The sequence below is a fragment of the Maniola hyperantus genome, chromosome 4, assembly GCF_902806685.2.
Source record: "Maniola hyperantus chromosome 4, iAphHyp1.2, whole genome shotgun sequence".
Lineage (NCBI taxonomy): Eukaryota > Metazoa > Arthropoda > Insecta > Lepidoptera > Nymphalidae > Maniola > Maniola hyperantus.
Genome location: NC_048539.1, coordinates 15314316 through 15337801, shown reverse-complemented (window position 1 = coordinate 15337801; position 23486 = coordinate 15314316). Strand labels below are relative to the sequence as shown.

Here is a 23486-nt window from a genome sequence, read left to right as displayed (position 1 = left end):
ACGCGGATGAAGTCGCGAGCATAAGCTAGTATAACATAATAATGCCGATCACTTTCGTCACCATTAAATTCGTTAGGGCCAAGGCTGGAACTACCTGGATGAAGATGAAACCCTCGGTCGTGGTTCCCGGCAGCGCAAAGAAGTGGACTACACTGACTCCCTGACGGAGAAGGAGTGGCTCAAAGCCATTGACGACGAGTTCGAGGAGGAGGAGGAAGAAGACGACGACGATGAGGTGCTCGATAAGAAGAGGAAGAAAGGGCGTAAGCGACGGTAAGTCACGCACAGAGTGGAAATTTAAACTGGAGTCAATTTTTACTGCTTTTGACAGAGGAGTGGCTCAGAGCCTTTGACGAGGAGGAAAAAGTTAATGTGGGGTGAAGGAGGAAACAGGTTTTAAAGTTCTTCATCACACTCTCCGAAATATATCCTGTTAAATACAACCAGCCAATATATCAAATGCTAGCATCAGCAGGTCCCCTACACTTATTAAATAAATTTAAAAAATCTAATAGTTTTGTTTACTTCACAGACGGCAAGAGGATTCTGATGAAGAGGAAGTGCCCTGCTCCTCGAAAAAGAAAAGTAAAACTGAAATTAATATGCTCAAAAAACGTCTAAAGAGCATTATGAAGAAAGTTGTAGATTATTCTGATGAGTAAGTTCCTTTTCCTAACTTTATTTTGCTTATTCGCACCTATAGTTTATCCACGGAGAGAAGTTAGTATAGGGCTCTCTCTGTTACGTAAACTCATACAAATGGCAAAGACAAAAAGTCAGTGGGCGTTAACCATTTCGAGTGATCAACCAATCACAAACGAACCTGTTTTCGAAATTAATTTCGAATGATTTTTGAAAACATTGGTTCAACAACTGTGATTGGTTGGTCACTCAAAATGGTTAACACCCACTGACTTTTTGTCTTTGTCATTTGTATGAGTTACTTACTACTTCTCTGTCGATAGAGTACAGGTATACTTATCATTAAAATTATTTCCATAAGAGTTTCTTCAATATATTATTTATTTGTGTGTTTTTATTTTTGGCATAGAAACGGGCGTGTGTTGTCGGAGCCATTCATGAAGCTGCCTTCGCGTCGCGAGCTGCCCGACTACTACGACGTTATCAAGAAACCATTGGACATTAAAAAAATTATGAACAGAATTGAAGATGGCAAGGTATTTTAACTTTAAGTTCAAGTTCAGTTCAAGTTCAAGTTCAAGTTCAGTTTTAAGTTTAAGGAGCTGGTCCATGAAATGACTTGACTATACTATACTCGCAACTGTTTACGAACACTTTACGTCATTGACCACTCGGCCAATCAGAGTCGTTTACGATCACGTGACTAAAGTAAAAAAAAAAAAACATTTTCTTTGTTGATTTTATCTTAAAGTATCTCGTATTTTTCTTAACAGACTAAATAGTTTGTGTCTACATTCACATTCAATATGGATGCCATCAATAGATCCTACATTTTACATGCTGTCAAATACCCTAGATAGATAGAGCTATGCTTGGAGTTTCTCTATGTGCACTGTAGACTGAGTAAAAAATCTAGACAAAGGAACGTTTGCTTTCTCATTCACACTAAAAAGAGAGCACAGATAAAGTTACTAATGTGATAAACAGAGATGCAGCTAACCTATTTTTTGTACCTTATTGTGTAACCGGTTTTATTCAAGGACTACAACTTTAGTTGCAAAACAAACTTTGAGAATTCATGGCGTCATTGTATTTCTCATTAGTTATTTACTTGTTTTCACATAAAAAACGTTTAATACAAATATTGTTGATCGGTTAATACAAATATTGTTGATCGGTTAATACAAATATTGACTACTAAACAATGGTAATTGTAGTGTTATTCATTGTTACGTCGTGCTATCGCTATATCAGACGCGGTTACACAGTACTTTAGTCTAGCCTTTTTACTCAGTCTACGATGTGAACAAATCGGAAATGAGAAGATCCGTAGTAGAACCAGAGTAACCGACATAACTCAATGCGTTGCGAAGCTAAAATGGCAAGAGGCGGGGTACTGGAGTGTCAAGGTGTTAGAATGGCGCCCGCGCACCGGAAAGTGCAGCGTTAGCAAACCCCCACTAGGTGGACAGACGACGTCAAATGGATCGCAGGGAGCCGCTGTATTCAGGCGGCGCAAGACCGTGGAAAGTCCCTACAATATATCAACAGTTCAACTTTCGTTCAGTTCAGAGCCTCAATAGCTCAACTGGTAAAGGAGTGGACTGAAAACCGAAAGGTTGACGGTTCAAACCCCGCCCGTTGCACTATTGTCGTACCTACTCCTAGCACAAGCTTGACGCTTAGTTGGAGAGGAATGGGGGAATATTAGTCATTTAACATGGATATTTAAAAAAAAAAACTTACGGTAGTTATTTTTTTTGTAATATCATTATTACAAAACTGGAAACACGCGTCAATTCGCATTGCTTTGCCTTGACTTGCTTGTATAAAAAAATCGGTTGGTTCCAGTACATGGATATTTCTGATATGGAACGCGACTTCTTCACGCTGTGCGCCAACGCACAGACCTACAACGAAGAAGCTTCCCTGATCTACGAGGACTCGGTGCGGCTGCGCAATGTGTTCATTGAGATCAGGCGGCGCTACGAGAACGGACAGAACTCGGACGAATCTGATGATAATGTTAATGATAAAGGTTTGTCATAAAAATATAAATGATAATAATTCTAGTACAGTTCACGAAGGCGAGTGGCTCATGTTTAAGTCGTATCGGTATAAGTGAGGTACAATGAATGTGTGCGTTTGCGAACGCATACTTACGCAATGCCCGTGTATCCGACGTAACTACAAGTAAAGTCCACTCGCCTTCGTGAATGGCAAGAACTGTACAGTTCTACCACTTTTATACAGTGCGACAAGGCTCTTTTGGCGCGTGGTCAAAATCGGAACTAACGCCGCCATCTTGGGAAGTGTCACGCTGTCTTACCTTGCCTTATATGCGGTGTTGCTAATTAAAAAATCTGAAATTTACTGTTTTTGTTAAATATTAGCGCCATTCCATATACAAACATCACAATATATCCTGATAATATATACAACATAAAGTTTGCATCTTATAGCTATATTTAGCACTAGTTAGGTAAATGTTGTACTTGAGCAGGTAAACATAAGTTGCAAGTCCATGGCCTATAAATAATTCTTATTATTCTTTCTCGAATTGGTAACATGGGCGACTTTCCCAATTTCTCATTCAGTTAAAACTTAGGTACTCTATTTTCGACATTGAAATTTCCAATGTGTTCCGTAAAATTGTGGAGAAATTTAAATTGAATATTGTAAGCGCCTTAAAAATAATATTTTTTTAGCCAAATCAAACAATTTTTAACTTGTAAAGAATGTCGACTAAACACGTGAGTAAAACCGGGACAGATATTATTTAGAATTGTAAAGAATGGTTTTGAAAAACTAACTGCCGAATTTCCCACTGGCTCATCTCAATAGAACCTGCTTTCCAAACCAGTAGTAGTCTTGAATTTATATTGTGTCTAATTCTGTTGTATGCAATCTCTAAACTAAAATGGCTGTGTCTAAATCTATTGCTATCCCTTTCGTAATGCTTGCTGAGTAATGGAAGGCACTAGATTATATTTAAATCCGCCAATTTAGTTAAGAGATTTGTGTACAACAGAATTAGCCACATTATCACAAACGCCAACTTTATAATTGTTGATTTTCAAAAAACCGGCCAAGTGCGAGTCAGGCTCGCGCAATGAGGGATCCGTACTACAGTCGTATTTTTTCGACATTTTGCAGGATAATTCAAAAACTATGATACATTAAAATAAATAAAAACCTGTTTTAGAATGCACAGAATACTTAGAAAATTTAGAAAATTGAAAACACAATTATTAGTTCATGACCACAATTTAATTTTTTTTGTGTGATCTAACTGTTCACGGTTTTCAGACTTTTCCCCAAATGTCAACTATAAGATCTACCTACCTGCCAAATTTCATGATTCTAGGTCAACGGGAAGTACCCTGTAGGTTTCTTGACAGACAGACGGACAACAAAGTGATCCTATAAGGGTTCCGTTTTTCCTTTTGAGATACGGAATCCTAAAAATGAATCAATTCCAATTTTTTTAGACTTATTAAGTTCTTTATACTATCGCTGGTTTACCGTGTGACGTGTCTGTTACAGAAGAAGAAGATTCAGACGGCGAGTCAAATCGCTCTGTTAAAATGAAAATCAAATTGAAGAGCAAGAACAAGAGCACACCTTCCAGAAAACGAAAACAACGCAAATACGTCTCCGACGATGAATACTTTGAAGAAGATTAGGTTAATATAGTACTTTATAAGCTATATTTAATTTTCAGCTCAATGCACTTTGTCCCATATTTAAACGTTACAACTATAATATAATTATGTGAAATTTTTTGAAGATATTAGAATTTCTTCTCTGCCCTAACATGTTTCTGAAATTCAAACCAGCTGACTTGCTTATTATTCTCAACCAAATTGATAAGCTACAAGTTATATATATGACAGAATTTACAATACAAAAGATATGTACTAGTTTAATTAATCTAAATTGAGTCTTTATTAATTAGTATAACCAGAATCCGGTTAAAGCTTGGAATAGCTTATGAATAATAGAATAATTATGAATGTTTCATCTTATAAATTTTTTTTTTTTTTGACTAACCAACAACATTTACTCATACACAAGTATTTACATAAAATATGAAGTAACATTTCCTTTAAATCCTTTTGCATGTTGTTTATGGTAAGGACGTAAGGTGCACCTTTTCCCAATAAAATTAAGGTAAAAATTTTCATGATGAATCTTTTTCTAATTAATTGTTAGTTTAATATATTAATAAAACCTAATACTTATATTGATTTTTATGATATTGCAATTTAAAATGACTATTTCTGATGTACTTGACATATTAATGAAATTATTTGAATACATTTTTTATTATGATATGATACCTTGGTATTACAACCATTTTTTAACAATAGACATTGATTTCTGTGTATTAGGTGTATGTGTTTAGTAAATAAAAAACTTAAATGATTAATAAATTCTTTTATTCCCTACTCATAAGGAAATTCAAGTGATTTTTTTCCTTTAGCGTCTCTTTTCCTTTGACATCTGCCCACCGGAACTTAACTCCGTGTACAGTATTCATATGTTTGTTAAGACTTGTGCTATGTGCAAACTTTTGAGCACAAGTAGGACAAGAATATGGCTTGTCTCTGGTGTGTACACGTCCATGGCGCGTCAAGTCACCATTAGTACAGAAGGAAACTTTACACTGAGCACATTTAAAAGATTTGTCTCCAGTATGTCTGTAATTTAAATAATACCAGTTTTAAAATAACCAAATAGCAGTTAAAGCACCAGTGACAAATTTTAATCCAGGGCTTTATTGATACTTCATACATCATCCTGATCAACCCATCGCCGGCTCACTACAGAGCACGGGTCTCCTCTCCGAGTGAAAAGGGTTTGGCCGCATTCTACCACGCTGGCCATGTGCGGATTGATACTTCATAGTGGTCATAAAACAAGTAGTACAATTTGTAAGTTGCAACATGTTATTTGTGCAGGTCACAGACTAAGCATAAAATGCACAAGCCTAGCTTCTGTTTTTGTACACATCTTGAGTTCAAGAATGGACTACGACTACTTGTTTTGCACACACTATCACTACCCATATTATAAATGCGAAAGTGTTTGTTTGTTGGTTTGTCCTTCAATCACGTCGCAACGGATCGACGTGTTTTTTTTTTTCAGGATAAAAAGTGACATCCTGAATAACTTTTTATCCTGGAAAATCGGAGTTCCCACGAGATTTTTAAAAGGAATTTAATCCACGCGTACGAAGTCACGGGCGTCAGCTAGTATAATATAAAAGGCATAGATATCTTATCAAGAATTTCACAAAAGATAGGTATGTTGTGGTTCTCTAACAATGGACATGTTTGGTCCCACTATCATTGCAAATGAGTTATATACAAGAAATTCCCATTACCTACCACTTACGTCATACATACAGTTAAACATAGGTACATATGGGTGATATACGGTCAATGGGGGGTTGTGGGATTTTATCACCAAAAATTAAAAGTACGACCCTGGCACAAGATCTCGCAGAGTTTACTGTCATAAATTTTATGGATCATACCTTTTTAAGTGGATGATTAATATCTTCTTTGTGTGTGTCTTATAGCCACAGAGGTGACACTCTACTTTCTTTATGATACCATGCTTCTTTTTGTGGTTTAGCAGTTCAGAGTGTGTGATAAATGTATCTCCACAGTCCTCACAATTGTAATTGCGAATATTGTAATGACGATACATGTGATCCTGTAGAGATTGTCTGGACTTTAATGGCTTATTACAAATATCACATAAAAACTGTCCAGCTTCGTGCACATTGAGGTGCTTCTTTAGTGTAAAGGCGTGTTTAAATTGTTTACCGCAAATGGTACAAGTGAAATATGTTGTATTACTATGTGTCTTTCTATGTGCATTCAAGCTTGAGACTTGTGTGAAGGTTTTGCCACAGGGACAACAATAAGGACGGTCTCCATTGTGTCTTCTCATATGATTCACTAAGGTCTGGCTGTGAGGCGTGCAATAGGAACACTTGGTACAATGGTAGCGACGTTCAGGCCCGAAACCAGTCACTTTACCTAAATGTTTCCTTTTTTGATGCATAGACACATTATGCTTGGCCAATGATACTTCACTTTTGAGTGTCTTATTACAGAGTGTACATAGAAAACTAACTTTGTCACCATTGTTAGTTTCAGATATCTCACCTTTTTCTGAAAAAGGTTGAATTGATTTATTTTAGTAAAAATTTTGTATGACAAATTTGATAAAGTAGGTATCTAATAAATCAGAATGTTACCTAGCAATTTGTTTTCACTGCTGTTTTCAAACTTTAGTTTTTCAGAGATATCCTCCTTAATATCTAGAGATTCGTCGGTATCATTTTCTAAATTGTTCTCAGTTATTTGAAACAGGATAGAATAACGCTCTTCGATAGTAACACATTTTTGACGAAAATTATAAGCAATATTTAACTCTTGTATACAGTTATCACAAATAACTGAAGGTAAATATTTTTTGTAAGGTAAAGTTAATTGAAAACATGAGTACAGCTTATCCAAAATATCTTTTGAATCAAATAAATTTTTCGTTTTCTGCACTGCTCTTAAACAAATCCTGCAAATATTTGTTCGAACCGTTTCTGGCTCAGATAATGTAACTTCAAATGTATAATCCATGATCAATAATATCACTAGCGTATGAGTATTTATAGGTCCATCAAGTGTATTATTACTTTACTTTCTTCATAGTACTGTGATGTAGCGCATGTAAACAATACATTCAACGCAACAATCACGCAACAATATTGTGAAAATTATTAAAATTATCTAACCTAGCGGCTGGTATCAAAGAGTAGGTATATAAATAATCACTACGTATTAGATAATAAATATGGCCCGAAACGCTTCGTAATTTAAGTTTTTTATGGTTTTCTTAACTTTTGAATAGTTTTCACTTTTCCCGTAGATCATGTATATTGTATATTATAATACTCTAATACTCGAGTTCCCCTACTTTATTACTCTATGAGTTCCCCACAAGAAATCTTTTATTTCTGGTCGGTGCAAGAAATACAAAATGTAATGTAAATGTATACGATAAAAGATGTATACAAAATGTCATTTTTTAACTGGCTTTATGGGTTTTAATCTTTTGAGTAGGTACGTAATCACTTTTATCTATGGTTAATCCAAAAAATTTAATAATAACTGCAGCTCAACTACAAAAAATCCTAATGTACATCAGCCTTTAGAATGACATTTCGGCTTTCTCTGCCACTCATACCTATACGTTTTGTCCGTCTCAACGACAGGGACAACACTATACAAATCTGCTATCTCCTTCTAAAGGTCGATGTACATTTCGACCGCGTACTGTAACTATATAAATAAGATAAAAAGAAAGATGAAGATGTTTAGCGCTATCATCGTTTTGAGTAAAAATGTCTTTTGGTGTGTTAGATAATAAAATGCCTGTATATATTGGTCTTCTAGCAGATGTTAGGTAAAGGCAAAATAATAATCATAAATTTATTCAAGGCTTTTATTTGTAAACCTTTCAAGCTTCTGCTTGCAATCTTTTTATGAAGGATTCCTTCTTTTGCTTGATTCTGTTCTTTCTTTCAGCCAGTGTCAGCTTGCGCTTGCTCCAGCGTTTTTGTTTGGCCGGATCCTTCTTTTCTTCTTTCTTTTTGTGAGATGGATCTGTACGAATTGTCTCATGGGCCTTCTTGTACAAGTTTTCAATCTGTTGACAATATTTAGTTTGAAATTAATATTATGTACTTTACAACAAATAAAATTAGCCAACTTGCTAAAACATAAATGAAAATATTTAAGACAAGGAATAGTGAAAGCACTAAAGGTCAGTCTTATCTTTTCAAGGCATCTATGCTTAATACAATTTGATGAAATTTATTATAGAGATAGCTTGCACCCTGCAAGCGGCGGTGGGACTTGGGTTACTTTTATCTGAGATTCAATGAGTTCCCTTGAGATTATTAAAAACTAAAATCTTGCTGATGAAGTTGCAGGCAATCATCTAGTTTAGTTATTAATAAACATGATTAATTGCTATGGTAATTATAAAAATATTACAATCTTGCCTTTATTTCAATACATTTTAAAAATTAAATTGTAGCAAAGATAATGGTCTTTTTAATCTAAAGAATTTAAAAAGAACAAATTAAGCTATGCCATTTTCTTTTGTCCAACTTCGACACCACTCTAGTATAATAGACCATGCAGTAATTTGGTTGGACGTAAGAAATAACACAAACAGTATGAACATACCGCATCAGCAGTGACACCAAGTTTGATGTATTTGCCAAACTGTCTCTTGAATGAGTCTTCATCTTCCTGTTCAAGATTTCTCATATATTCAGCTACATGAAGACCAAATATATGTGCTCTAGAACAAATAATAACAGTTGGAATGTGTCTCTCAAACTTCACAATAATATTACAGTTCTTGCAATTCATGAAGGCGAGTGGCTCATGCTTGTGTTTAAGTCATATCGGTATAAGTAAGATACACAGAATGTTTGCGTCTGCGGGCGCTTGCTCGCGACTGATTGGTCCGACATGCACGCACACTTGCGTAGTGCCCGCGTGTCCGACGTAACCACAATTAAAGTCCACTCGCCTTCATGAATTGCAAGAACTGTAAATTATTTTGATTGGTGAATTTGTATGCCGTTCCGGTTCAATAAAACCTAAGACAGTTTTATTTGACAACCAAAAGAGATGCATTATCATTTTGCTCCGATAAAGCTGTTCGATTAATAGATATTGCTATTTATCGAAGGATGATTGGAGCTTAAATTAAATACATATAACTAGCCTGTTTAAATCAGATGTCAAGTTCACACACAAGTAAATGGGACGGTCCAGTTCAAGTCCCATTTTTCTACTTCAAATTTTGACAGAACAACAGAACAGAACTTAAGAATGTTCTTGAACTGGGTTCATTCAAGTGCAGGCACCTGCCCAAAAGTAAGAACGAAAGTCTTACAAGTAAAACTTTTTTAAATGAATTCAACCAATCAAGTTAACCTAAGCTACTTCTTCTTTTCTTCTCTATTGCTCTTTGTACTACGATTTTGGCCACTTTATTATTCTATCAATGGTACTTATTCTGAGCACAACTTAAAATTCATGTTCCATCCCATTTTAGCAATATTAAAAGGAAAAAGATGCAGATACTCTAAATTTAGTTTAGAGAAAGATAACAGAATCGGCGCCGTTTAGTGGAGAAAACAACATGATAGATGTTCAGTTCTTATCCTTAACTACTTAATATTCAGCACTCTACCTGTGAACATCTGCGTTGAATTTTTTTGCTTCTGCATCATAACCTGGGAACCTCTTGATGGAATGTGGAACATTAAGACCACCGTCAACTGCCCCTTTCATAGCTCCGAATACTCGGGCACCAGTTGTTGTGCGTGCAAGACCAACGTCCAAGTAACATCTGAAATGTGATTTAATAATTAAAACCAAACATTTTGGAGTTAAATATAATTCATACATTACTCTATGGTCAGTTGATTACATTACAACATTATTGCACTCGTCCCTTGTGGTGTGCTTTCTGTCCGCCCGTAATATATCATCATAAAAATTCTTTGCAACTATTTTGCTTTTCTATCAAAGTTATAAACAAGGATGCCTTGGAACATTTTCAGTAGATACATCCTAATAATATTATAAATGTGATAGTGTAGATGTTTGTTACTCAATCACACAATAACAGCTGTACAGATTTGGATGAAATTTGGAATGGAGATATATTATACCCTGGATTAACACAGGCTACTTTTTATCCCGGAAAATCAAAGAGTTCCCGCGGGATTTTGAAAAACGTAAATCCACGCAGACGAAGTCGCAGGCATCAGGCTAGTCTTTTTATATTTATTAGCAAACTAGGTGTAAATAAGGTCATACCTAAATGCACCAGGTCCATTATCAACAGGTTCAACATTGTACTCATCGCCAGTGACTTCTGTAGCTCCAGCATACAAAGAGTCCAGCCCCAGCCTCTGAAGCAGTCGCCTGGCCAGCAGTAGTCCAGTGCAGTAAGCAGCAGCATAGTTAGTTAGACCCACCTGACAAATCGTACACTTTTAACAATGCTTATAATGATTTTGTTGAAGGCTCATTGCCATGGTCATATTCAGAATTGAACATATAGCAACAGGGTGAATGCATTTGTACTTTGCTTCAGACCGCCCGTTCAAATTCATCACAATATTATAAAATACATGTTCGTAATTGGTTTGTTTTGTCCTTCAATCACATAGCAACAACAGTCTGATAACATAATTTTCTAAATGGATATTATCGTTGGACCTAAGGAGCGAGTTACTTTTTATCCCAGAACATAAGAGTTACCACAGGATAAAACCTACATCCACATGGATAGTCGCACCTAAATATTTTGAGAATTTTCTTAAAAAGTTTATTTTACTTACTTTAATACCATAACGAGGTAATTCATGTGAGTAGGCAGCGCAGACAATGTGGTCTCCTTCAATGCGGGAGTAAGCCACTTGGCATGTAACATCCTTGTTTGAGAGGCGAACGATTAAACGGTATTTAGGCGTGTTATATTTATTCTTGTCCTAGAAGAAAAATACAAATCTAAAATATATCAAATTATCTACTACTATTGTCATACAAAAAAAAATGGAAAAATAGCTACCTGTACAACCAAGCGTTTCCGTGCGTAATAGTCAGTTTTGCCCTCACGACGCCTCTTGAATTTGACTTGATACCGCTTGAAGTACTGCTTATTCTTCACCACTTTTACGAAACCCTAATCAGAACAAAAATGTTGTAACAAGGGCACGCAAGTTGCAAGGTAACTTTCATAATAGGATGTCTCAGATAAAGTTTATAATCATATAAATTGCCTATGAATACATATCGATGCAGCAATACTCATAAAACATGATTAAAGCTAATCGAATATGATTCGTCGGCAACATAAGATGACGCGCATGTCGGTTTTTCATCATAGGTTAGGATGAATACACCCAGTACCTATACCAAATATTTTAAAATTATCTTATAAAACATAAACGGTACCTAGGAACATATTAGGCTTTCATGAAATTTCATACAAATTCTTTAGAAACTAAGATTAATCTAGTGGATAATATCGACACGACACAGTTATCGTCACATATTTTAATCATCTTGGTATATAAATAAAAAATAAATACACAGAAAGTTTATTCGCAAAATGCGCAATATACTGTGATTATTATTTAAATACAAAGCTCACCATTTTATTTGTTAAGAAGTAAAATTATACAATGGGTTCCCCAAAGGTAACCGTAATCAAAGAAAAAGCATAAAAAAAGACCGGTCTATGGATGTATTCACTTCAATTTGAAGTTTTAATCTATGTCTATGATTTAGACTTTTTGCTTTTGTCTGAGGCTTTTTGATTAAATCTCAGACTAAGAATAAGGAGACTTGTCAAACGCGTACCTATACGAAAGCACCCCGAAAGGGACAAAACAAACAGCAAAAGAAATAATAATAGTATGAAAGGTTGTTTCATAATTTGCGTTCGCTACAACTTTTACACAGCAATGCAACATAAATAGCTTCTACACACCTTCAATACTAAATTCAAATCAGAAAACTAAATAAAAACTTGTAATATTCGCAATAAATTACTATCACAGAGGTTTGTTGGGCACAAACTATAACGTACCCAGCTAAACTATGACAAAGACAAAAAACTGTGTTTACGTCTCTATCACTCTTCAGAGCTTTATTATACACCTAGCTTGCTCTAACAAGGTATTATTATTTTAATGCCAATAATTCTACCTTGATTCTTAATCTGAGGAATCAATACTCACGCAACAAACACCTGTCCACACAAGAGGGCCACACGCTTGCCAGCACACCAGCTTGCCAGTGCTTGTTGTTTGTCGCAAGTATGTGGAGCCGCCACCCCCTCACCAGAATCATTTACACTGTGATTGTGGTAGCACTGGTATTACAATCACAATGTTCTATTTTTTATTTTTGTCTATGGTTCGTCATGGCTTCCTCTTATTCATATCCTGAGTTATTTTTGGCGGGTTTTATATTTACCTTGCCATTTTTGTACGAAAAATGCAATTTTTTCCGATATCACTTGAAGTTTTTCTTATATTATGCTTATGTGTTGATAACATGTACAGTTTTATTACCCGTAGTGTTATTATATCCTCGCGACGTTACGAATCTAATGTAAGATATTGATTATTTTTTACTACGTCTCTCTGTGATAACTTAAGTCTAAAATTATTTTATTTTATTCTACAGAGTAGCTTCGCGGTTTTGCCGCTATGCTTCACACATTGTTGGAATAGAATGGGAACTACGAGGGTTGGAAAATTGGGATAATGAGCTATCCTGCATAGTAATTTCAAACCATCAAAGTTCATTAGATATTTTAGGTTCGTAGTAAAGCTCACTTGATAATAAAATAATTGTGCTATGGTTACATATACCAATTAATTATAATTCATTCAGGTATGTTTGAAATGTGGCCTCGTATGAAACGATGTACTGTTGTCGCTAAAAGGCCTCTAATGTTTGCGGGCGCATTCGGGTTCGGAGCTTGGCTTTCCGGATTAGTGTTTATTGATAGATTAAGAACAGAAAAAGCGCGGCTACTTATGAAAGAAGCCACAGATAGAGTCATTCACGAGAAGGTAAATCAAATTGAACTTTATTCATTAGTTTTTGAAATGTATTTACTTACAAGTAATGTTTTCAGACAAAGCTCTGGGTCTTTCCTGAAGGAGCGAGATATAACAAAGGCTGCATACAGCCCTTTAAGAAAGGCGCATTTTATTTAGCGATTGATGCCCAAATTCCAATAATGCCTGTTGTATTCAGTCAGTATTATTTTCTTGACAATGAAACAAAAACATTTGAACCAGGTACATAATAATTGAGTGCTCAAATTAGTTTTATAAATTATTTACTTGTTATTTTATTGTCTCATAATTTTTCTATTGTAGGAAAAGTTGTTATCACTACTTTGCCACCCATTCCTACAAAAGGAATGACCAGGGACGACTTAGAAGCCTTATCAGATGCTGCTCGTCAACAAATGATTGAAATTTTTAATGAAAGTTCTAAGGATCTAGTCAAGCAGAAAAAAGTAGCTGTTTAAGAGATTATCCCAGGAAAGAAATCAAGGCTTTTAATGACTTAGTGCTACTCTCTAGGAATTAAATTATTATAAATAATATTAATCATGTAGATCATATTATATTATTTGTTAGCAAACTTTTTATGCCAAAGATACTATTTGTTAAGCTACAATTTACATCAAAATTGAAGCACATTTGGCAGGAGTACCAATTCTAGTCAATTTTTATTCCTTATAAGTTAGTATTTTTATTGCTCACATTCCAAGTGCTTTTATTTGAAATGCTAGTCAAGTAGAAAATAAAATTCTGTGTTATAAAAATATAAGGACAATTGTTGTATTATTATTTAGATTAAGATTTTCACTGAAATTTCAGATGGAAGAAAAATAAAACCACAGTTAAGGCATATAATGTCTTTATTGGACTAAGATTGATGAGTAAAACCGTGAATCTTGAAAGGTTTCATGTACAGTAGTTTTAGCTAAACTGGTTTCTAAGGAGAAATAGATAGATATTATAGTTTAATTAAAAATTGCATCAATGGAGCTAAAACATTTTTGTCAGCTTCAATTGCTATGATTAAACAATTTTGTACCTAAACATTTGTTTTCTAGTTCAAAGACCATAATATAATTTATTCTCAATTTCTCACATTGCTTTCTTCAATCCTGCATATTTTGTTAAATGTGTTACAAAAAACCTGTAAAAACTTATTTCTACTTAATTTTTCAATTCTGTGCATAATATACAGATAATAGTACTTAGTAGTATTTAAATATTTACAATTTATATAACAGTTTACAGTGTACTACGACTTTTCTAAGTTTTTAATTTATTTTTTGAATGACGCGAAAATATCTCAGCCATGCATTATCGCGCGCCCGTCCGCTATTGGTTGTTGCATACGAGATGCAAATTATGAGCGAGATAGCACGAGTCTATTGTTTTTGTTTAAAATTTTAACGTCAAGCATCAAGGCCCAAGACACGGGTCTGCCCGCGAAATTCAAATTTAATTTGGTTTTTCACAATATGTAAACTAATGAGACAAAGTAGACTTATGGCATTCAAATATCGCTCCTAGCAATATCATCTTCACAGGTTTAAATAAAAATCTTTACTTGAAAGTGTCTAGTTTAAGAAATTTGTCAAAATATTGACTTATTTGTGAGTTGCTCACGTCAAACTCATTATTTTGACTAATTTCTTAAACTGGACACTTTCAAGTAAAATGCCATAAGCCTTCTTTGTCGTATTAGTTTACAAATTGCGAAAAACCAAATTAAATTTGAATTTCGCGGGCAGACCGTGTCTTCCACCTTATGTACATTCGGTTTTAGGTTATAATCGGTGTTAGGTTGCGTGTTTCTGCGTAAATGAATTTTGCCAATGCGACTTATTAAAGTGGTAGTACTGTACACTGAAAAAGATTATAAAGTATAAACTTCTATTAAACATGATGTAGGTATATTAATTACATTCAAGTAAGTAAATAGTTAAATTTATTCATTCCAATTTTCTCCCCAGGCTTCATTTTCATCATCACCTTCATTAGGTACAAAGTTCAATTTATGTATAAAATCTGGAGAGTTATCATTGACTGCAACCACTTTTTGTTTTTCGATAACTGGCATCATATCTGCAAAAAAGTCAATTTCATCATTCTTCTTTGTCAAATCAACCTTTTGATTTTTTATATCCAATTCTGATATGTCGACCATATTCTTTTTGGCTTCAACTGCAGCTTTATGAAGTAATGTCGAATGTGTTGTGGCTTTACCATTTTCCGTTTTCACTGTGTTCACATTTACTAATTCTTTCTCCAAGTTTGTCTCTATTGCTATCTTGTTCTCTACAAGGATATCACTAGACCGTTCCAGACTTACAGATACTAATTGCTGATTAGTATTCTCCCAGTCATCCCATTCATCTTCAGAGACTATGTTAGTGGTTCTGTTCAATTCGAGGACTGTATCTATGTCATCATTAGATTCACCACCAACCGGAGAGGGTCTTTCATTTAATGACATATTCTGGTCAAAGGTAGATGTGCCTGTGTTTAGTGGATATACTCTCTCTGCACAGTGGAAATCTGTCAGTCCTTTGTTTACTTTAAATAATTCGTTATCAGATTTCGTTGTAGCTGATTTTGGTCTACCATCTGTAAACAGTTTCGATCTCTTACCACCCACAACTGCATCTGCACCTAATATAGGGACCAGTTCACTGAGGCATATTAAAGTTGAAGCCACTAAACTGTCATCAGTGTCTTTTATGCCCACAAGTAACTGCAAATAAAAAGATCAAACATTATGTATAAAACATTTAGCTGTTAGTAAATTATGTGCTGAATATTTTTGATTTGGTTCTCTGGGCTAAAGGAACAATGGAGAAAACGGTCCTCATTGCAGCCACTTCCAAAACTAGTTTACATCAATAGATAATATTATAATAATTATAAGTTGTTATGAACATAATCAATTGGACATATTATTGAAGAAGTTGTAGACATCGATAGGATTTAGAATTTAGAATTTGTTTATTAATCACTTGGTACACAATCAATTAATTTACAAAACCACTATAATAATTATTAATAATCAGTAAAATATTATGTGTAAACAAAAACAACACAATCGATAGAACTGCATTAGTGAAACACTGCGTCGCAATTCTATAAAGAAGTACCTGTCAATGAGGTGGCTGCTCTGAGGATTACTCCTTGTATTTTGCCCATTGTCCTTTATTATTAATAAAGTTTAATATTACAGCAAGCAATTTCTGTTTAACTTTTATTGACATAACAAACAGATATTATTGAATTTCGTGTTTTTATCATACCTCTGGCAAAATATGTTGCAAAAGTTCTTCGTGGGTAAACACATGGACAAACTTTGTAAAGTGTGATAGTAATAACATTCGTATTTGGCCATCTCTAACTCCAAACAATTGCAGAAGTCTAGGTTTAACATGTTCTTTGAATACACTGAGAGTAAAGAATCCCATACATTCCCCATTAATTAATCTGTCTGTAACAGAAACCATCAAAAAGTCTGTTATAATGAAACTTGCAAGATAAAATACAAAGGGCATTGAAAACCAATTACATCAGTACCATTTTTTGGCTTCAACAGAAATGGCAGCACATCTCTTCGAGCTGTCTGATCTAGAAGAGTAAGCCTTGACAATAATAATCCCCCAAGTTGCTTAGCAACAGTTACTTCATCGTAGCCCTTAAGATTACTTAAGATGCTGGAGAAGAATTCACTTTTTTCTTCTTCAGATTTCAATGGTAAAAAAATTAGAAACTTGTATATGGATATAAATTCATGATTGAAAAAGTTGTCTTTTAGTACTTCTGATAAATTGGGCCTTCTTTCAGGATTTGGATTCTGAAGATAGTTTCTGCAGTACTTTTTGAATTCTTTTAAATGTGGTACTTCATCTGAAAAGGTAATATTTTTTGTTATATTCAATTAGAATAATTAATCTGAAACAAAAGTTCAATTCATGTAAAATCTATTCTCAAGTTTTTCTAAAATCCACAATATTTGCAGGAGTATCTATAGTTTTATTTGACATAAATAAACCACTTTACATAAAATGTCTTTTTAATCATTATCTATATACAAAGATAGGTACAAAAAAGAGAAAGTGACTTCAGAAACATGAGATTTTAAGATGAGATGATAGAATCTACATTATAGAGAAAATCCACATGTTATGGTACAGACTTCTATAAGAAGGATGCATCTGCTAGTTTATGATTATAAAAAGTAAAATTGAAAAAGAAACTTAATTACCATCATTGTGACCTTTAAAAACATCTTCAACTAAAACTGCAAAAGCATACTGATCAACTTTAGAAGTAATCTCATATGAATCTTCATTTGGATCAACTGCTTTATCATATCTGTAAGAATAAATTTTGCAGCATTGGGTAAAATCATTCACCTTTTATATTTACTTAGGTCAGGTTAGCTGTGGTAGCCTAGTTGTTAGGACATCCACCTCTTAATCAGAGGTCGGGGGTTTTGATCCTTGGCATGCACCTCTAACTTTTCAGAGTTATGTGCTTTTCAAGTAATTAAATATCACTTGCTTTAACGGTGAAGGAAAACATCGTGAGGAAACCTGCATGCCAGAGAGTTCTCAAAGGTTTCTGAAGTCTGTCAATCTGCACTTGGCCAGCGTGGTAGACTATAGCCAAAACCCTTCTCACTCTGAGAGGAGACCTGGATTCTCTAACACTGAACGATAGCCACAGAGCTCATTTTTTAATCCGTTGAAGGTTTTCTACGAAAAAATATTTTACTACCACCCAGTGAAGCAGCAATGTAGAACCAACCAACCTCTGTGGCTATCATTCTGTGTTAGACATTGAGTTAGCGAATCACCTAGCTGTGCTCTGTAGTGAGCCGGCAATGGGTTGATCATGGTGATGATGAATAGTTAGGTTTCGTACCTGTGTATCCTGGAATGTTTTAGATAGGCTGCATTTAATTCACTAAATGGACATAAATATTGTAAGCCAGCCAGTTTCCACTGTCCATCACCAGAGACATATATTGATGATAAGCTGATATTGTTGTGAGACATACTTGCCTGGAACATTTAATAAATATTTTATACTAGCTTAACCCGGCCATGCTTCAGTGTGGCTCAATCTGATATGGATTAATGTTACGGAAGTAAATACTTCAGGATTATATAATAAAAACATTCATTTATGTTTTAAGATATTGTTATAAAATACAAAATGAATCCATCAACTTATTTCGAATTTGCAGAGAAATATGGAAGCTGAATTTTTGTACTACATAAAGATTAAGCAAGCGAAGAATTTAAAAAGTAAATAAAAAATTGTAAGTCACCTGTTCATGCAAAAATACCAGAGCTTGTAAAATGTTATTAAGTCCAATACAAATTTGAAGAGGTGTTTGGGAACTTAAAACATGTGCTAGCGGCTGTACAAATTCAGTTGCTAAATGAAAAGTAGATCTTTGCTGCCAAGCAGATATATACCTCACAATACATGGATGACGATATTTTAAAAGATTCTGTAAACGAAAGATGCCTTTGAATTCTTTTTAACTGACCTTGAACTCAACTGACTTCAAATTATTCATATACTAACTAATGCTCGTGACTTCATCTGTGTTGACCACATAAATTTAAACCCCACTATTTTACCCCTTTAGGGGTTGACTTTTCAAAAATTCTTTCTTAGCAGATGTCTACATAATAGCTATCTACATGCCAAACTTCAGCCCGATCCGTCCAGTAGTTTGAGCTGGACGTTGATAGATCAGTCGGTCACCTTTAAGTTTTATATATTTAGATGAATAGGATTACTACATACATTATACATACATTAGAAAACTTTTCCAGTGGTGTTGAGGCTGTCCACAATGGGCCCAAAATTGTCTCTCCTTTAAAGACAGATACTGAACCATCACTTTTTAAACTAAAATACCGACAACTATCACTTATAGTAGCTTGATGATGAGCCCAAAAATCTGTTATCTCGGTTGCTTTCTCTTCTATTTCCAAACTATTTAGCTGAGAAGTATCGTTACCCATCATGTGTATTCTTTGTAAGGCTATTCATACACCATTCTGGTCAAGAGGAATTTTTTTAACAGTATTGAATGATATCAAATTAATTTGTTATTATAAGAAAAACATACTTAATTCTAATATGGTAACGATAAATAGGTAGCACAGAGTACTTTTATAATACACTGGAAAACCAATAACCACAGATTTTTCATATATTACAAAGTACTCTGTGCACAGATTAATAGGGATACTACGCCAATAACCAAAGAGATTATCAAAGAGTATTGGAGTATATAATCACTACGTGAGAATATAAACCATAGAGTGACTATATAAGCCAATAACATTTTTTTAAAACTGGTTTTACGACTATGGGTCCTAGCCTTTTTGAGCCTAAGCCAGTAACATTAAACCACACCAGCAAGGAACATATTATTTATTCTAGGGAGCACACCACGGGCATCTTATAGTATACCAATCTAAGATCTGTCTGTCGTCTGTGCTAGTAAAAGTATCCTTTATGTTATTGGTCTGTGCGCAAAAGAGCTAGAGCCGTAAAGCTAAAAAAAAAACTCTGATTGTCACTGTCATTGTCAATCTAGAAATTTGAAAATAAAGGAATTTAATATTCATTTTTATTGCCCTTCTTAGTGAAATGGCTTTAAATTTGTTAAAGAAAGCTCTTCTGTACGATCCAAAGGCTGTTAGAAATGCAGCAGCTATATATCATAACGCTGTAAGAAACCGTAAGTTTTTCTTTGGGCTCAATAATGAATAATTTCCTGATAAATCGTGTTATGGTTGTTACGTCATAACATTTACAGATTGGAATTACCAGTATAAACCGGGCCCATATCCTAAAACACCGGAAGAACGAGCCGCGGCGGCTAAGAAGTATGGTATGACACTTGAAGAGTACCAGCCATATCCTGAAGATATGGGTTACGGAGATTATCCTAAATTACCTGACGTTGGAACAGATTCTAAAGACCCATCCTACCCATATGATTTGCCTGACTTGAAAAGAAATTTCAATGAACCAGTAAGTTATTGTGTATTTCTCCATTTTCTAGTCCCCTCCTTTTTGATCCCATGTTCACTTTGGTACCAGTCACAATGCAATTATTGCACTATGGAGAAACTATTCTTTTAACAAATTATGTGCTAAACAACACCATAATGTTGGAACTGTTATTTTTCCTTTTTTTAGTAATATTGTCAATTTTCAGTTTCATGCAAGTGCTGAAATATTTGGTGAAGATCGCTATGACCCAGCAGCAAGGCCTAGATTCTCTCTCACACATCAGTGGACCTGGTTTTTAGGAACAATCTTTGGTAGTCTAGCGTTGTATATGTGGCTGGAAAATTATAAGTTTGGTCGGCCGGTTACTCTAAAGCAATATCCAAATGAAGGTCCACATTACTTCTTCTGTGAAAAATAGATTTTAAAATGTGGTTTGAAAAATGTGGGCATCAGTCAAGTAGTTGTATTTGATTAAATAAAAGTGTTGTAAATTGAAATTGTTTTATTTCTTGTAGATCAAATTGTAAAAGTTCGAATAAAAAAGATTATTATTTATTTATTTATTTACTAAGCTGTGTGTAAATAATCAAGCTATTTTCACTTGATAGATATGAGCTTACAGTATTCAAAATAATCTTGAAATAATCAGAAATATGGAGATCCGTAGAACTAGAGTAACTGACATAGCTTAACAGGTTGCGAAGCTGAAGTGGCAATGGGCAGGGCAGTTTGGAAAACCAATAGACATTGAGGTCTCAAGGTGTTGGAATGGCAACCTCGCACCGGAAGAACCCCACTAGATGGACAGACAAAATCAGATGAGTTGCTGGATTCAGGAGGCGCAAGACTGGCATGTGGAAGTCCATACAAGAAACCTAGGTCAAGCGGTGGACGTCTATAGGTTATATGATGATGATGGTTCAAAAGGTCTCTGTTATAAAAGTACATTTATTCATTCATTATTTTAAAGTTTTATAGTAAAACAAGATGATACCTGTGACATTGTGAGGATTTAGATCAGGGGTCGGCAAGTAATTATTGTAAGTGGGGTCCAAATACTGTTGAAATTTTTTATCAAGGTCCAGAAAAAAAAACTCTTACTTTTTATTCGTTTTCTTTTGCCATATTTAGTTAATTATATAGATCACACTCTGTAACAATAATTTCAATTTTTTTTAACACAACAGTCTTGAGCCAGTTTTTTATAAGCTATAAACACGTTCAGGTGAGGAACAGCAAATGCGAAAATTATAATCCATACAAAGTGCACATCATCATGATTTATATAATGCAAAATGTGTACAAGTTAAACAACTATAATAATGCACATTTTATGCTGTGCAAAGCTTGAATAACAATTTTATTAAATTAATCGTAGTATCATTACCCTATGCAAGTGCTAACAGGTATGGCTTGACACCTTCCTCCTCACTCATAACTTAATTAATGTAAAACATGAAAGGAAGTTTCACTGAAGTGAACAGAAGGTGCAAAACTGGAAACCCTACATTGTATACTATGGGGTTACAATATTCACTTATATATACTGGTAAAATATTCATCTTCTAGGTCGTAAAGGTCTGCTGCAATGTCATCTCGGAGAGACATCAACTTTTGGTCACACTCTTGCTGCTTTGTACGAAACAATTTAGAATTTTGTGTAATAGCTTCATTGACAGATGGAAAATCATTCAAAATTAAATACTGCTTGATGTCCGATACTAACTTCATCAAAGATTCTCCTGCTCGCACTGCAAAATATCAATAGATAATTACATTAGACTAAAATACAACTGTAATAGACTAAAATGCAACTGTAATCTGTACTTAGTTTAACCTTGATTTTTAGATGAAAGTTATTTCTCTTTTATATAAGAATGCTCTTACCAATATTAGCTGCTCTCACTTGCATCTCAAAAGTGTCCTGCTCAATTTGTGTCATCCTATTTAGTTGTGAATCATTTTCCCCTTTGGCAAGTTTTATGATTTCTAAAAAAAGAAGGTAGGGTTATACTACACCATACCATAGATTATGTTATGTTCATATTACTTTGCATAAAAAATCCATTTTTTGCTGATGATTAAGACAGACGATACAAAATGCATGAGTAGATATAGATGGAATGAAACTGAAACACTTAGTTAAGTCTTCAAATTAGATGCATAAATCTACCTCTTTTTTCATAATATCAGTGAATACTGGTAGGTATTGTTTTTCTGAGAAATATTTATAAGTTACTATAACTGATGTCTGCGACTTCTTCCGCGTGGATTTAATTTTTCAAAAATTCTGTAGGAACTTTATGATTTTCCAGGATAAAAGTAGCCTATGTCAGTCTCCAGGTATTTGACTATAAACATGTTAAAATCGGGTATGGTTACAGTCAAAGTTCCGGTGCGGCGTGATTAAAGGACAAACAAACATACTTACGCATTTAGAGGCATTACACACTGTTAGTTAGCCGGCTAGTAAGCCGGGTGACTACGTGCAGAGAGTGACTAAGAGCTATTATAATATGGTTTGTTTTTTAAATATTAAATAGTTAAAACTGTGCAACTAACCTTCAAAATTTTCTAACATACTTTTAACGTCTTCTTTGAGGCGTGTTGTGTACGATTTTAGCAAAGCTTCTTTATTTTGTGGTAAGTTTCGATGCATAGTTCTGTTATTAAGTACTTATTTCACAGAAATCATAAAATAATAACAACAGAGGTGATTTAAAAAATTATTGAAACTAAAAATCAACCGAGTTCGATTTCTGCTCAAATTGTCCAAGTTGTCTCAACATTCAAAGTGAAACACGATTTTACACATAATTATCTTTAATTAATAAATCTCAAATAACTATCCCCGAATCTCATGTTTTTATATTTTGTTTTGCAAAATTGTATTTATTTTTATAAAATGACACTTGACAGTTAAGGGATGTCATAATGTATCTATGCCATAGACTCTAAGATCTATGTATCACTAGGTCGATTTTGTAAAACCCAAATCAATCATTATTACAATCGCAATTGTTCTGATTGGCTGAATTTGTGCGATTCTTGTTGCAACAATGCATTGTAGCCAATAGTGAGCGAGCATCAACCAATCAGTAGTGATTGTGACATTGTA

General features: G+C 34.3%; 7 protein-coding genes across 11 annotated transcripts in view; 3 read left to right on the top strand and 4 right to left on the bottom strand.

Annotated features, from left to right (window-relative positions):
* Positions 1-5078, top strand: part of brm (ATP-dependent helicase brm) — a 30203-nt gene extending 25125 nt beyond the window's left edge. For 2 of the 4 annotated variants that reach the window (XM_069509896.1, XM_069509895.1), the window contains exons 25-29: positions 77-273; positions 533-659; positions 1047-1178; positions 2494-2680; positions 4189-5078. In XM_069509896.1, the coding sequence (XP_069365997.1) occupies positions 77-273; positions 533-659; positions 1047-1178; positions 2494-2680; positions 4189-4328 (783 nt within the window). In that variant the 3' untranslated portion in view covers positions 4329-5078. The remainder of the gene's footprint in view (positions 1-76; positions 274-532; positions 660-1046; positions 1179-2493; positions 2681-4188) is intronic. The other 2 variants (XM_069509898.1, XM_069509897.1) reach the window with 1 other exon arrangement.
* On the bottom strand, positions 5068-7658 carry LOC117997340 (gastrula zinc finger protein XlCGF57.1-like). Its single transcript, XM_034985609.2, has 3 exons — positions 6917-7658; positions 6185-6830; positions 5068-5345 (listed from the first exon to the last, which is right to left on the bottom strand). The coding sequence occupies exons 1-3, from the start codon at positions 7293-7295 to the stop codon at positions 5084-5086; spliced, it is 1287 nt and encodes a 428-aa protein (XP_034841500.1). The 5' UTR covers positions 7296-7658; the 3' UTR covers positions 5068-5083.
* Positions 7659-8142: 484 nt separating this feature from the next.
* On the bottom strand, positions 8143-12023 carry RpL5 (ribosomal protein L5). The gene is made up of 7 exons (XM_034985613.2): positions 11905-12023; positions 11320-11433; positions 11090-11239; positions 10563-10723; positions 9931-10089; positions 8910-9027; positions 8143-8364 (listed from the first exon to the last, which is right to left on the bottom strand). Exons 1-7 carry the CDS (start codon positions 11905-11907, stop codon positions 8176-8178), a joined length of 894 nt encoding a protein of 297 aa, XP_034841504.1. The 5' UTR covers positions 11908-12023; the 3' UTR covers positions 8143-8175.
* Positions 12024-12649: 626 nt separating this feature from the next.
* Positions 12650-15415, top strand: LOC117997346 (1-acyl-sn-glycerol-3-phosphate acyltransferase alpha-like). The gene is made up of 5 exons (XM_034985614.2): positions 12650-12869; positions 12945-13078; positions 13155-13336; positions 13402-13567; positions 13649-15415. Exons 1-5 carry the CDS (start codon positions 12679-12681, stop codon positions 13801-13803), a joined length of 828 nt encoding a protein of 275 aa, XP_034841505.1. The 5' UTR covers positions 12650-12678; the 3' UTR covers positions 13804-15415.
* Positions 14182-19497, bottom strand: LOC117997337 (protein-associating with the carboxyl-terminal domain of ezrin). 2 transcript variants are annotated; one of them, XM_034985605.2, is made up of 7 exons: positions 19156-19497; positions 18657-18842; positions 18248-18387; positions 17586-17695; positions 16898-17227; positions 16624-16811; positions 14182-16070 (listed from the first exon to the last, which is right to left on the bottom strand). In XM_034985605.2, the coding sequence occupies exons 1-7, from the start codon at positions 19366-19368 to the stop codon at positions 15285-15287; spliced, it is 1953 nt and encodes a 650-aa protein (XP_034841496.1). In that variant the 5' UTR covers positions 19369-19497; the 3' UTR covers positions 14182-15284. The 2 variants fall into 2 exon arrangements, with proteins under 2 accessions (XP_034841496.1, XP_069354094.1); XM_069497993.1 differs by lacking the exon at positions 18657-18842.
* Positions 19498-19929: 432 nt separating this feature from the next.
* ND-ASHI (NADH:ubiquinone oxidoreductase subunit ASHI) lies at positions 19930-20865 on the top strand. The gene is made up of 3 exons (XM_034985618.2): positions 19930-20090; positions 20169-20386; positions 20574-20865. Exons 1-3 carry the CDS (start codon positions 20000-20002, stop codon positions 20784-20786), a joined length of 522 nt encoding a protein of 173 aa, XP_034841509.1. The 5' UTR covers positions 19930-19999; the 3' UTR covers positions 20787-20865.
* Positions 20866-21638: 773 nt separating this feature from the next.
* MED22 (Mediator complex subunit 22) lies at positions 21639-23288 on the bottom strand. The gene is made up of 3 exons (XM_034985619.2): positions 22931-23288; positions 22256-22357; positions 21639-22119 (listed from the first exon to the last, which is right to left on the bottom strand). Exons 1-3 carry the CDS (start codon positions 23025-23027, stop codon positions 21902-21904), a joined length of 417 nt encoding a protein of 138 aa, XP_034841510.1. The 5' UTR covers positions 23028-23288; the 3' UTR covers positions 21639-21901.
* Between the last annotated feature and the right edge of the window lie 198 nt (positions 23289-23486).